The sequence below is a fragment of the Epinephelus lanceolatus genome, chromosome 3 (assembly GCF_041903045.1).
Source record: "Epinephelus lanceolatus isolate andai-2023 chromosome 3, ASM4190304v1, whole genome shotgun sequence".
NCBI lineage: Eukaryota > Metazoa > Chordata > Actinopteri > Perciformes > Serranidae > Epinephelus > Epinephelus lanceolatus.
In genome coordinates, this window is record NC_135736.1 from 18,884,430 (window position 1) to 18,899,104 (window position 14,675).

Here is a 14,675-nt window from a genome sequence, read left to right on the forward strand (position 1 = left end):
AATTGTCGATATCAACAACTGCTTTTAGACTGCTTACTGCCAAGCCATCATATCCATAATGTAATTTTGACAGCTAGTAAACATTTACCATTGATTTGTATTCAAACTCATAAAAATATTTGTAATTCAGAACCAAGTCTACATACCAATGATGTAATTTTGACTAGTTGGACTTCTAATTTATGAGATATCAACAAGTCATTTCTCACTAGTGAAACAGTCAATTGTCAAATTAAATTCTTACTATTCTTGTAGTTACCTGCAAATGTTCTTATATTATAAATATCATGAATGAAATGAGTGAAACTCTGAATTGTCAAAATTTTAATCACTGACATGTCAGCTTGGAATAGTAACTAGACAAAATGTAATTTGAGATACCTGGTATTGTATCTCAGATGTCTGGAAAATTGTTATATACTTATATAATAATGTAATTGTGGAAATTATATTTGTACTAGTACCATATCTACACCGACAATTCATTTCATACCCAGTCAGAATTGAATATTAGATAGAGAATTTTGACTTGCATAAAATGTCATTGTAGATATCTTTATGTATATATGTACATATCTAAAATGAATATGGTAATTTGGGCTACATTTCCCAAATAAATGTGGTAATTTAAAAGTCGCCCAATGGCTTTGTGGTACTTTAATGATATGACAGCCACATCTGAATTGGGAAGTTACATTTCAATAAGTCACAATCTCTTTTCAAGATGTGGAAATTCAATTGAAGATTTCTGAAATTGTTAATCTTAATAGTGAAAAAAGGAATTACTGATATCTATAATTACATTAAATTTATCTAAAGGTCAGTTTTGACCAGACAAAATGTGATCTGTAAATGTGAAAACACATTTGTAACATGTCAAAATTGTTATACAGATATCTTAAATTAGCATTTCGACATGTTGAAATGTCATCAACACCAGTGAAACCTAATTTGCTATACTAGTCAGCCCTGTTGGTTAATGTTAAAAGGACCTGCCATACCATCACTAACTTTTCACCATCTGACTTTTCAGGGTGTTCCCTACCTATGTGGATGTAGTTGTTGCCTTTGGTGGTATATGGGAGAGCTACCATGGTGGCTGATGCTTGTCTTTCACGTAAAATTTCAGGATCGTTGGTCTTTGCCTGCAATTTAAGACAAACGCAGGTAAGCATACGCACACAGTTTAATAAATAACAGATGAAAAGTCTAAAGTCTGTCCTATCCCACATATGGAGGCCACTTAATGTGGCAATAAGACATTTTACTGACAAGAACTGACAAAGACTTCCGTACAATAGCTTGACAATAACTCATACTACAACTCAACTAGAGTTGAGAAAGGTTTTTGTTTTTATCCGTTGTTACTGAAAGGTCCAGAGTGGCAGGTGTGGCAGTGAGGCTGCAGAACTGAAACTGAATCTTCTCACTTCTCCTGTAAAACAACATGGTGGACTCCCTGCAGGCCTGCTCTGTATGTAATTATAAACAGCTCATTCTAAGGAAATGAAAACAGGTGAGTATAAATTAATGAAACATGGTTATAATATTAAATGCCACTTTTGCCAATAGATGCCCCTAAACCCTACACACTGGACCTTTAATATTCAATTTTTACAGAGTCCCTACATGGACATAGGGGACAAGAGTCACGTTACAAACCAATCACAGTCGACAGATATCTTTCCCTTCTTCTGTAAACTTTCAGTCTAATTGATACAGAAAAGTTGATCATTTTAGTGCAGGGCTACCCAGAGCTTTACATGGGTCCTATGGACGACAGGCCTACACACTTATAAACAAGGCCTGGAAGAAGATCTGGCTTGTTAAGGTTGCTGCTGTTGCGCTCTTGAAAGCTGGCAAAGTACCGGCACAAGAGTAGTGCCCAGCACCTGACCTCTGGTTTTCCAGGCGGTTAAAGATGGCATGTGGGGACTCTGAATAAAAAAACGAGTAATGCAGTGCATAGACACTCAAAATATTTCTTAGGAGGGCACAAAAGTTTGGCGTGGCAATGCTCAGGGGTTCAGTAGATTTTTGACCACCATGGGTCAGAAAAACATCAACATACATGGTCTCCATTTATTGTATCATTGGCTTACGAAGTTGATATGGCTAACATGTTGGGCAAAAATATCGTACAGCAGCACAGAACATTAACTTGCAGGTTTTGGTCACTTGACAAATGTAATGCCAGTAATCATTTTTCTTTTAGCTCTGTTTTGGTACATGGTATGTTGTATGAACTCCAGTATGTCCACCATTCACATGATGTACAATAAATGTGTGAGCAACAGAACCAAAACAATGAGCTATGGAAACTAAAATCTTCCTGGAGCTTCAGAGTTGGATGATAGCTCTGCCATATTTCACAACTATAGAAGTTAATATTAAATTTGTTGATTAATGTAGGTTAAAGCTACCATTTACCAAATGGACTGTAATGCAAAAATAAATAAATAAATAAAATTATAGACATACAGTGATAGTCAGTCTTGAGTTCCCTGCCACGGTATTGATGGTGAGCCTTGCCATTCCATTGTCTTCGGTCAGGCCCTCCACATTGCCTGGTTCGACCACCACTCCAACACCTTTTGCTGGAGTCCCATCAGGATTCACAACTTCAACCTGCCATCAGACACACACACAACTGAACGATAAAAAAAACAGCAACAACCGCCTTCTGAAAACACAAGATTTAGGTCAAACTCATGTTACTAGATCCTTTTTTTTGCAAACTGGACGAACTGTGCGCTGAGTATTACGACTAACAACAGATGGTATTTAATAGACCAGGTTGTTTTTGGTTGAATTTCTCCTTTCCTCTGCAATCTCACAATCCCTGCTTGTAAACAATCTGCCACATCAAAACATTACTCTAATCAATTACAGTAATAAAAAGAGCATTGAATAGCACGTGACTACTATATATTTGAGGCTACACTGCCCTCTTTGTTTCACAGAGTGCCTCTATTTCAGTAATGAAATGTGTTCTGTAAAGGATGTTTCATTATATTAGAAATATAGGCAAGCTTTTGTCAATTTGAGTAAGTAAGCACTTTACCACAGCATCGAAGGACATTCCTGGTTTGAAATATTTGGGTGTTTTCGTGAAGTGAATGGTGTACGGTGATCTGACGATCTGGATAGTTCTCAACTCTGCCTCCACCATTTCACTACCTGTTGAGTTAATGCAGAAACAAACACAAACCTTCATTCTTGCTCACATTCTTCTTTGGGAAATTAATAATGATAACAATAATAATAATTCTGAACAGGCACAAACACACAGTGGCCCAATCCCAATACCCCCCCTTGGCCCTGCCCGTAGCCATTGCCCACAACCCCTTGGCCCTCGAAATGAAGCAACAAGGGGTAGGGGTTGAAATTTTTCCCTAGGAATTGGGACACCACTCAGTACGTCACCGCGTCGGTTACGTTCACACATACGTAACCATTTTAAACAGGAAGCTGCAGGCCATCTACATTTCAAACCGGCATCTACAATGGAGTCTTCATCCTACTGATCGCGTTTGCATTATTCACCATGCTTTGTTTGATGAACGACAGACAACAGGGGACTTCTGCTAGCTAGATAGCTAGCTAACCAGCTAACATTACAAGGCAGCATAGTTATACTAGCTGGCGTGTTATTGTAATGTGAAAAATACGACAATTTTGCAGAACAGGACAGATGACAGACACCAGATAGTGCGAGCAAGCTAGCTAGCTAACAAGCAACCTGACAACGGTAACGTTAGCTATGTATGAACTTTTCTCCCCGTCTCTTGCTCAGTGGTAGACATGGCGAAGTCTACCCCTCGTTGGCAAGTCAGCATCTGAAATCCCTCGCTCCGAAGGGCTAGTTTCATACCCACTACCCCTCGTTATGCCCCCTACCCCTACACGCAAAAAGGAATTGGGACACCCCTACCCCTCGCGGGAACATGCAAATGTAGGGGTAGGGCCAAGGGGTAGGGCTAAGGGGGATATTGGGACTGGCCCAGTCTCTCTTTCTTACCGCTCTCTGTCAACACACTGACAGCTACAAATATGGATTTCCCGACCAGGTTGTTGATGTTTGGGAAGGTCTGTGTGATGTGTTCTTTCTTCAGTTTGACCTCTCCTTTACCTGCCTTGATCTAATGTGACATAATAAAGAAATGTGTCTTGAGATACAGAATAGTAGTACAGTGATCCAGTCAGTGAACCATTGGAGGTATTTTACTGAATGTGTACATTTTTTGGTCAACCTGGCTTTATTCATCCTAAAAAAGCATCCTAAAAAAATAATATCTGTGAATAGAAAACTAACAATTTAACTGAAATAACTGTCAGAATATTAGGAAATCCAAGACATTTTTTATGTTTTAGAGTCTTACAGATTTTGTAGTACTGGTAAATGCCATAACACATACTGCCTAAAGACAGAATGACCAACTGAGAGTGACTGACAGAGACACAGTAAAAGTGTAAGTATGTGCTCACCGGCACTCTCTGAAGAGAAGATGGGAAGCTTTTCTTTTGACCATCTTGCATAACTCCAAACACCACATAAGCCGTCCCATCCACCTCTTCACCAAATAGGTATCTAAAACCACAAGAGAAAGACATGTTTAGGTCCACAATTAAAAGTGGGATGGCCAGAATGTAACAACAACACAACACATGACTAACAGACTAAAAGTACAAGAGCCCCAACACAACCTCTGAACACCCTTTGTTTCCTCACCCAGTCAAACCAGAGGCCTGTACAACAAAGCAAGATTTGTAGTTAGCGAGATAACTTCACGGTTAACTCTGTGTTTTCAGTATCACAAAGCTGGTTTTCCTTTTTCACTAGAATAAATCAGTGTGGTAACGTATACAGCTAACCGTAAACCATAAACAGCTGCTCCAGAGCAGGTTAGCTTCAGGGTATCGGACCACATCTGACCAATCAGACCACTGAAGAAAAAAAGTATCCAAGTAGCAAAAGTCCGGAGTCTCAGGTAAAAAGAGTAGTCTATATATTGTTTTAGTAGAATCATTTCAGTTTTTCCAGGGCCCTATTTCTGTGGTTTTAAAACACAGTTTCTAACAAATGGAGAGATCGTTTATGTGATTTTTGCAGGATTTTAAGTTATGCAAGGTTTATTTTAATCAGCATTAATAGCGTTGCTATTTTTATGCTCTGATTTTATCACTATAGTTCAAAATAACACCTGTGTGATGAGAACCAGGATAAAACAGATATTTTATTAGTAAAATAATCCACACACTGTTAATTAGCTCCCGTTATTGTAAATGCCACATTTGGGTCAGGTAGACCTCATCAGTGATTAAATATAGGCTACTTTTCCACCTGTTACTGCAGTAGTAGAGACAGTCTGGTGTGACTTTAAAGTGTTTTATGTGACATATTCCTCATTACCCAACTGAATAGCAAAAAATACTCTATACTAGTGTCACATAGAGCTTATCTGAGTCAGATTTAAATGGCCAATGTTAGGGTTAATCAAGCCAGATAATGAAAAGATATCCTGGGTAAGTTGAACTGGCTTCGTAGTACAGGCCTCTGGGCTACAAAACAAAAAACCTCACATACGTAGCTTTGATGTTGACGGTGAGCTCTCGGCTGTCAACGTAGAAGAAGGAGCTTACAGGTGTCAGAGTAACCTCAAAACTGGGCAGCACTGAAAAATGTAAAACATTGTAAGTCCAATCCAGCACAATGATTACTGAATGTTGTAGGTTTATATGTGTTTGAATTAACAGTGCAGGTTTTGAGGGACTCACCGTATTCTCTGACCTCAAACTCTGCAGAATAGCTCTGCTGTGGGTTGCTGTGGAACTTTGCCACCACCTTCCACAGTCCGGGACTACACAAACACACACACACACACACACACACACACACACACACACGAGAACACATTTTACAAAAAAACATTCATCTTCACATAGAGACTGAAGGTAACACAGGCACCAGACTTCAGACTCTGAAGTTATTTATATCTTACACTAGTTGAGATTATACAAAAATAAGCTGCTGCAAAGCCCTTGGTGTTTTACTGCCCTAGAGAGCAGCACAACTACAGGAAAACTGAAGTTTAGGAATAAAACAACACAGGAATGAATGAATACATGTCTGGCATTTGTGACACTTGGAAATTCAGCGGGTTATGATGGCTGCAACTGTGGATAGACCTCCTGCCTTAACATGCATTAAGAGGTGCAGCTCCACTATACCAATGTGGTGTCAATGTTGTATAACAGCTAGGTATGTGCTATTAGTGCCACAGGGTGGTCTCAAAACCTGTCGTGATGGCTTGGACTTCAGGGACATGTTTTGGCCTCTCCACAAAACCCTTTCTAAGTTTGCCCAATGCCTCACACACCTCCCAGAAGATGTTACAGCAGTGTTGGCTACAATACCAAGTAGCATTTCCAGTTCATATCTACTTATCCAGTCGTACTAAACTAAGAATTATCATTATGTTATCAGTCAGCAGGGCTAGCTCATCTGGTAGAGTGTGTGCCCCCTGTTGACCTTTGCAGTGGCCTAGGTTTGATTCCAACCTGTGGCCCCTTGCTGCTTGTCATCCACTTATCCACCCTCTCTCTCTTCCATATTTCCTGTCTGTCTCTGGCTGTCAATGAAGGCAAAAAAACAAACAAAAAAAAAACTGTTGGCATGTAATGGTTCAACTGGTTCTATGTACTGAGGATTCAGAAGGTGTCCACCAAGCAGCAACCTCTTAGGCTACAAGATGAAGCCAACACACAAGCACTAAAACTGTTGTTTCTCAGATGGCCACTTGAGACTGGCTCCAAAAGCGAGTCGGTCCCCATGGACACCCAGAATAAAATGTCCAACTTAACAGCAGAAATATCCACGGCCTGATACAAGAAACAGTTTTGGACCATAGCAACTGTGCGAGAGGGGATTTTTATAACTCATCCAAGGCTTAAAGTTACACATATTTAAGGGCGGTGTCGCACAGTTTTTGAGTGAGATCCACCCCTCATTCTTCTACAGCTCCACCCTCTTTTCCACATATTGTCACTTCTGGCTCCAAAAAACAAGACAGTGGCAGCCGCAATGCCGGATGTGAGGCTTCAAACCGTGAGTCTACAAACCAGTGGGAGATGCCACAGTAGCTACGTCTGTGGTCTCCAAACTTTATGTAATTTATGTGATGTGGAAAACTTAAGCAACATGATAAATAATAAACTAGTTGAGCTTCTGTTCTCCTTTACTGAATATACATTATATGTTCATACATTACAAATTTGATGTCAGAGAGGCTTTTGATGCAGCCAGTATGCATGGACACAAAACTACAAGTCTCCTTACATTTCACTTAGCGTAATATGGTTCCTAGATTCTTGTAAACTAGTCCATACCCATTGAGTGCACAGTTGCCCACATACAGATTCACATGGTGTGTGTTTGGGATACAGGTCATAGGAAATTGCAGATTAAATAGTCAACTGAACCCATTAAGAAGAGCAATATATTCAGACAGAGGTTTTGTGAACGTGATAGTACGATTGCTTTATTGAAAGTACAGTAGTACCATTGCCAATAGTGGGATAGTTAGTGGGCTAAAACTGTACATTAGTAGTTGAGGTAGCACGTTGAAAGGCAGATAGTTAAAGTGTTTATATGTTGTATTGACTTAAAAGTGGGGCGCACTGGTAGAATGACTGACTGACTGACAGAATGACACACTGACAGTTTCCGTGATTATGTACAGCATACCATACCATGACTTAGTCAAACCAAAAATTAGAAAAATAGAAAGAAAAACATTTTTCTGTTGTTATAGCGCCACCCAGTTGCCAATTAGAGTTAAATTTCTCCATTCCCCTTGAGGCGTCCTGTTCTACATATCTACCAAGTTTAGTAAAAATCGATATGGTGGTTAGGCCTAGATAAGAAATTAGCTCTCTAGCGCCCCCATTTTGTTTGATCGGGTCAATAATGGAGGGGTCCCGTCAGATTATGTGTGGTCATATGCCTACAGAGTTGCGTGGTGATCGGTGAAACCCTTGAGATGTTATACACCTTTATGTGATGAGCCACGCCCTCCGCAATATTCATTGCCTTATAGAAGCTCAGTTTTAGTAAGTTTTCCAACTTTTGCCAAGAGGGAACTTTAGATATTGGTCCCTAGATTATGTTCACCGAGTTTCATGCAGATCGGTCAAACCTCCTAGGAAGAGATTGATTTTCAATTATTCGTTTTTCAAAAAATTCAAAATGGCGGAAAATCTATATGACCAGAAGTTATGGGTTCTTGAGGCAAATTTGTTCCTCATGAGGAGAGGCATCTCTGTGCAAAGTTTCATGTCTCTACCACATACGGGGCATGAGATATGCCCATTCAAAGTTTGCCATTTCAATCGGTTGCTATACGTAATATTACTTCATTCACATCCTCCCATGACCCTCTACCACTGTGCCAAATTTCACATGGATTGACCGAGTCAGTGAGGAGAAAAACATGGAACAGAGACACAGACACACACACAGACAGAGTTTTCGTCATTACATAATAAGATTTAAGTCATGAGGGAGGGGTAGAGAAGAGGCAGATAATGTGTGTAACCCTCCATCAGAACAGTTTCTAATCTATGTTTATCATGGGAGTCTCAGCTGGAAAATCTCCATGGTCTTTATTTTATCTTTGCCTCTTGACACCAAGAGCCTCACACAAAACAGGCCACATGTGAAGCACTCTGAGGCCCCTTCATGTCTAATGAACTTCTACCACAGCATGAAATTAATAATTTTTGTTAAGTAGTTGTTCAAACACTAAATTGACAACATGAAAATGAACTGTTAAAAAGATAGAAAGGAAAATATTTAAGGTATTAATATTCTGAACTGGATCACTTTATCCAGGTTAAACTGTAAATTCACAGAATGTATGGTAATGCAATTAAAATTAAAATACTCACCTTACAATTGGAGCAAGATGGTAATGTCCAGAGTGGATCCCTGAATCCAGAGAGACTGGATCAAGTGGTAAAATGATGCCCTCAGGGGTCTGAAAATAAACAAGCCTGGTCAGTGTCTAGATCGTTGGTTCTTGGATTTTCAACCTTGACACATTTGTGAGTCCCTTGCTGTCCATTCAGAATGGGCCCAGGACTTTTGGACCGTGTCCCACCAGTTGGGAAACACTAGTCTAGATTAACACTTAGTTCGGCTATTTCTATGATGTCTCTGTCTTTTTACTGAAGTAAGAGGTGGTCCAATGTTTAATGTGCAACTGAACCACTAGAGGGGGGCATGCATTTATTTTTACAACACATTCTCACTCCGACCTCATCACATATTGATGTTTAGTCACAGACTTTCCACGTCCACATACGTCAACGCATCCTGGGTGTGTTGGTTGTTGACATTCTGGGACACTGTGTCAAGTTATGCCTGTTACATGCATTGTGTTCTTTCAAGATACACTTCTGTTTTCACAGGAAATTTACCGTTTACAGACTCTTTCAAAATAAATGCACTACATCGGTACAACAGAGGCACGTGGTTAGGTTCAGGCAACAAAAGAACAGGATTTGGCTCTAGAAACTTACGGGACGCGAACACCACTCTCTCAGGTGAAAGTCAATGTTTGTTGGACTCATTCACCACCCCTCCTGCATGCCCCAGTTGGACTTTTGCCGCCTTAACTTTTGTCCTTTTCCCGCCGCGTTTCCCCCTGATGCAGCCAGGTGCCGTTGAACTATAATGGCAACCAGCCGTGTATCATATTACAGAAACTTGGGTTCAAGCTGGGGTGTCCGTGTCCCTCTCTTAACCACATCTTCTTAAACTTTTTTGTGGAAAAAATTTCCTACTTTGCGGTCCACTTCACTGGTTGCTGCTCTTGACCTCTCCCCAGCCCCCATGTGTTCTGCTGTTTTTGACCAATTTGAGCTGATATCACTGTTTGAGTTATCTGATGTTGTGAACGAGCTCTGACCCACTAACTGTCCAGCAGACAGCATCCCCTCCAGCCTTTTCAAGAAGGTTTTTAACTCCACTGGTTCTTTTGTCTTAATGTTGGTCCATGCTTGTTTTGTTTCAGGGTGTTTTCCAGCTCTGCTGAAGCGAGCTATAGTGCAGCCGCTTCTCAAAAAAACCAATCTTGACCCCTCTGTCCTCTCCAATTTTCGGCCTATTTCTAAATTGTCATTTCTATCAAAGTGCTGGAGAAGGTAATGGCTAATCAGCTGTTAGCTTATCGTGAGAAAAATTATATTTTTGAGAAGTTTCAGTCTGGCTTTAGGCCCCACCATAGCACTGAATCAGCCCTTCTGAGGGTTTTTAATGATATCATTTTAACTGTAGATTCAGGATGTGCTGCTGTCTTGGTGACCTTAGATCTGACTGCAGCATTTGATACTGTTGCTCACAGGACCCTGTTGTCGCGTCTACATCAGTATGTGGGGATCAGGGGGTTGGCCCTCATGCTGCAATCATTTCATTGTTATGCGGACGATGTACAGATCTATTTCCCTCTAAAACTGAACTGTGAGCACTCGCTGAATCCCTTATTAGCCTGTCTGACTGACATCAAGCTTTGGATGAGCAAAAGCCACCTTAATTTGAATGATACGAAAACTGAGGTTATTGTCTTTGGATATGCAGAATGTTCTACTTACTCTTTTCATAATTTGAACACCCTCACCACAAATATCAGTGGGTCGATCAAAAGCCTTGGTGTGACTCTGGACACTGATCTAAATCTTAAAAGACAAATTGGCACGGTTGTGAAAGGTTCTTTTCATCAGCTTCGATTGCTAGCTAAAGTTAAGCCCTATTTGTCTTCCAAGGATTTGGAGAGGGTCGTTCATGCCTTCATATCATCAAGACTTGATTACTGTAATTCTCTTTATGTTAGTTTAGATCAGTGCTCCCTTCGTCGCCTGCAGCTAGTCCAAAATGCAGCGGCTCGCCTCCTGACTGGCACCAAGAAGCGGGACCATATTACACTTGTTCTGATGTCCTTACCCTGGCTTCCTGTTCATTTTAGAATACAATTCAAAATTCTGTTGTTTGTTTTTAAAATCTTACGTGGATTGGCCCCTCAGTATCTGGCAGAGCTGTTAAAAACTCACAATCCAGTCAGAGCCCTTAGGTCTTCAGGTGATCTGCTGCTTGAAGTGCCCAGATCAAGGCTTAAAACTAAAGGCGACCGAGCATTTTCAGTGGCTGCTCCCAAGCTCTGGAATAGCTTGCCGTTGCATGTTAGACATGCAGAATCCCTGGGAAGATTTAAATCATCATTAAAAACTCACCTTTTCTCGTTAGCTTTTGAACCCATTGTGAGCCAGACTTGACTTTGTGTAATATACGTATGCTCTGTCTCAGGTTTTTCTATGTGTAATTGATGTTGTTTCTAACTGTCTGTCTGTTTTTATATTTATTTCTGTTTTTTGTGTTTTGTATCTGTTTTTATATTTTGGTATTTATCATTCTATTTATGTGGTATTGTAATTTTCACAATGTTCCTGTAAAGCACTTTGGTGACTTCTGTACTTTTAAATGTGCTATAGAAATAAATGTGACCTTGACCTTGTGACCTTTTTTCGTTGGTTTCTGACACCACTAGTCACTGCCCAAGTGCCGGATTTCAAGGACTTTGGAGTGAAACTGGGCTCATTTTTACGGTAAGCTTTAGAACACGTGTTACCAGACACAGACATGAAACGTAACAAAGACACAAAGTTTAGTGGATATGTTTTTGTATTGTTGTTATTTATTTGTGTGTTTTTCAGTCATTTAAGGGGGAAATGATGTACTGTTTAGCATTTGTGATATCACCTGAGGCTTCATTCTCCCAATTACATCAATTTATATAATATTATATTTAATTACGAGCTCATCCAAGATATATATAATATAAAAATACAATACCTCAATCTCAATGGCAATAGAAGCATCAGTTCGGGTTGCTTCATCCCTCTCTACAGGCTCCATGCTGGGCGTCAATCCAAACATCCTGTAATGAACTGACAGAGACAGAAAAAGAGGTGAAGTTTGAGGGTGAATGTTGAAAGAAGTTGCATCTATTTTGAGTCATGCGATTGGTTGACTTAACTATGCAACTTATGTCAAAAGAGGGGTTCATTTTACTATAATTTAGTGTAAAATCATTCATTTGAAAAATTCAAAATTCCTTAGTCACACAGTGATATATTTTCTACAGTAATATCATTTTCAGAGAGGTGGTGTGTTTGTTTTCAGCACTGATGTAGAATTGAACTCACCAGTGCTGTCAGGAGTGTAGATTGTTTTGTCGGTCTGGATGAAGATGTAGCCAGACTGGAAAGACACCAAGACGACTTTCTCCAGCAGTCGGCCAGGGAACTGAGCTTGCAGGTACACATACTGCTTCGTGTTGGGATCTTTACTGAAGTCTCCAACAGGGATCTGAAACCAGCGTGAAGAGATACAAAGAGTGTAAGAGCAGGGTGGGGCACATCATGTGCATCTCTGGATTGCAGATCTCTTGTGCTTATGATAGAAAATGAGATGAAGTAACAGTGACAGCATTTCATTTACCGTTATTCGTCCGAGTGCCTGGAGTTTATTTGCACTGGTAAGCGTCACAACTGTAGATGCTAGCCTTGTGGTTTTAGTTGGATGGTTCCACACGATGATTTCGACCCTGATGTTTGTATCAGTGCAGTCTTGACACTCCACAAAGATGTTTTCTGCTGTTCCTACCCGCAACAAGTTGGGGGCAGTCATCACCTGCCTGCAGAGCAGCGCCAAGACAGACAGAGATATTTATGTGAATATTCTGGAGTCACTGTGCAGACAGAGCCACATGCTGTTTAGGATGTACTTACAAGCATTTTATCATTTAGCCACTATAAAAAACCCATAATAATGGAGGGTTGTCACTGCTATACACGTGATTTACAGATTGATTTGTTTATTGGTCCTTGCACGTTTGTGTAGCCTGTCCTCTTTCCAGGCTACATAGTGGAGAGGAGGTCATGTGGCTAGGGCTCCATCTGTTTGGCGACACATGGAAGCTGCTTGATATCCACCTGGATATGTTCAGATTCTATGTATCATTTTGTCATAGGGATTGTCAATATTGTAATTTTTATGGTGATCTCATTCTGGGAGAGGGATTCCTTCTCAGTTGCTCCTCCTGAGGTTTTTTTTTTTTTCAGTCTTACCTATTTTAGGGTTTTCTGGGGGGTGAGGTCAACTGGGGCCTTATCAGCTGCGATGGTCCAAGGACAGAGGGTGTCCTATATTGCACAGATTGCAAATTCCCCTGAGGCAAATAGTGATTTGCCATATTGCGTAATATGATTAAAATAACTTGACTATTTATTCACAGTTTTTAAGAGTGGATCTTTTATTTTATGTGTGTAACCCCTAAAAAAAGTGTGAGTTTTCCTTTAAATTTGATTTCCTTTAATGCTTTTAATGTGCCTGAAGGAAATATTTCCCAAGTTGAGAACGATTGCCTTATAGAGCCTGTCTGTTAAAGTTTCAATTCACATAAAGAGCCAAACACAAACAGAAAACTTTTGCACATATTACGATAGCGAGCTCCAACATGGACTTCACACACAATGAGTGATTTATTGATGAAAATCCAGCACTGGATCAACAAAATATTTCATCATGGCTCTTGGCTATCGCTCTGTCTGATGTAATGCATCACTGTGCAAACTCTGAACAAAATTTTGGATGACTTAATGGCATCATTTAAAAGACCACAGTACCTTGACTTTTGTAACACAAACTGCAAACTCGACTGCAGCCCCTCATAATGTAATTGGGCTGTTCTGTGTAGAGTTTGCATAACCCAATGTGTTAGCATGGGTCCAGATATTGTTGTTGCTCCCATTACCATTTAACCATAACAACATGAATATCAGGAAGCTGAACAGTATACTGTACTGTATATTTTACCTGTTGTTCGTGAATTAATTCAAGGACAGGGAGTGTGTGAAGGTAGAGCAGGGTTACTTACAGCGGAGCTCCACCAGCCAGAGAAGTCAGAGAGACCAAGGCCACAGCGGCCACCAGCCACAGCATAGTCCTTCTCATCCTCCAACCTGACTCTGACCTGCTCTTAATGCAGTGTCAGAGTGTCGCTCTGCCCTCCTTTTATCTACTCTCCCGCCCCTTCCTCCACCTCCACTTCACCTTGCAACTGTGTTACCCTTCTTCCTGAAAATGGGCTCCGCCTGTGCCAATAGAACAAGGGTTACAATATCGTAACCTTCATTCCGTCTCACACAGGCTCTGCTTTCTACTGGACTCTGTGGGTACAGTGGGTAGAGCAGGATAGATGATCACCCATGTTGCGACAAAACATCAACCTAGCCAATCTGATCCTGACTGACTAAAGGCTAGTTGCCATAGCTTATAACCTAGGCGGCCACAGCGGAGAAGTTAGGGGCCCCAGCCAGCAGATGGTAAGCCACCAAACTGGTTGTAGCTTTGGACTAACCTTGAAGGGGTCAAAGATAAGCAATAAACACCCTGCACACCACATTTCCTGGGTCATCAAGGAGCACGGAAACATGTTGGTGTATCATGTGCAGAGTCAGGGAGTCAGGTGTAACACAGCTGACATACATCCAACCCTTTTCACCAGTCTTGTGTTATTCCAGCGAGCACAGATCTTGATAAAGAGCCTGAAATGTCC

General features: G+C 40.6%; 1 protein-coding gene across 1 annotated transcript in view; it reads right to left on the minus strand.

Annotated features, from left to right (window-relative positions):
- The window catches only part of LOC117254690 (uncharacterized), a 75,078-nt gene extending 60,929 nt beyond the window's left edge, over window positions 1-14,149 (minus strand). Inside the window, exons 1-12 of the mRNA XM_078166593.1 lie at window positions 13,995-14,149; window positions 12,557-12,752; window positions 12,262-12,424; window positions 11,909-12,003; window positions 8,950-9,038; window positions 5,779-5,861; window positions 5,588-5,675; window positions 4,489-4,591; window positions 4,022-4,142; window positions 3,065-3,180; window positions 2,482-2,628; window positions 1,046-1,145 (exon numbers count right to left, since the gene is read on the minus strand). Coding sequence (XP_078022719.1) covers window positions 1,046-1,145; window positions 2,482-2,628; window positions 3,065-3,180; window positions 4,022-4,142; window positions 4,489-4,591; window positions 5,588-5,675; window positions 5,779-5,861; window positions 8,950-9,038; window positions 11,909-12,003; window positions 12,262-12,424; window positions 12,557-12,752; window positions 13,995-14,071 — 1,378 coding nt within the window. The 5' untranslated portion in view covers window positions 14,072-14,149. The remainder of the gene's footprint in view (window positions 1-1,045; window positions 1,146-2,481; window positions 2,629-3,064; window positions 3,181-4,021; window positions 4,143-4,488; window positions 4,592-5,587; window positions 5,676-5,778; window positions 5,862-8,949; window positions 9,039-11,908; window positions 12,004-12,261; window positions 12,425-12,556; window positions 12,753-13,994) is intronic.
- Window positions 14,150-14,675: the final 526 nt, after the last annotated feature.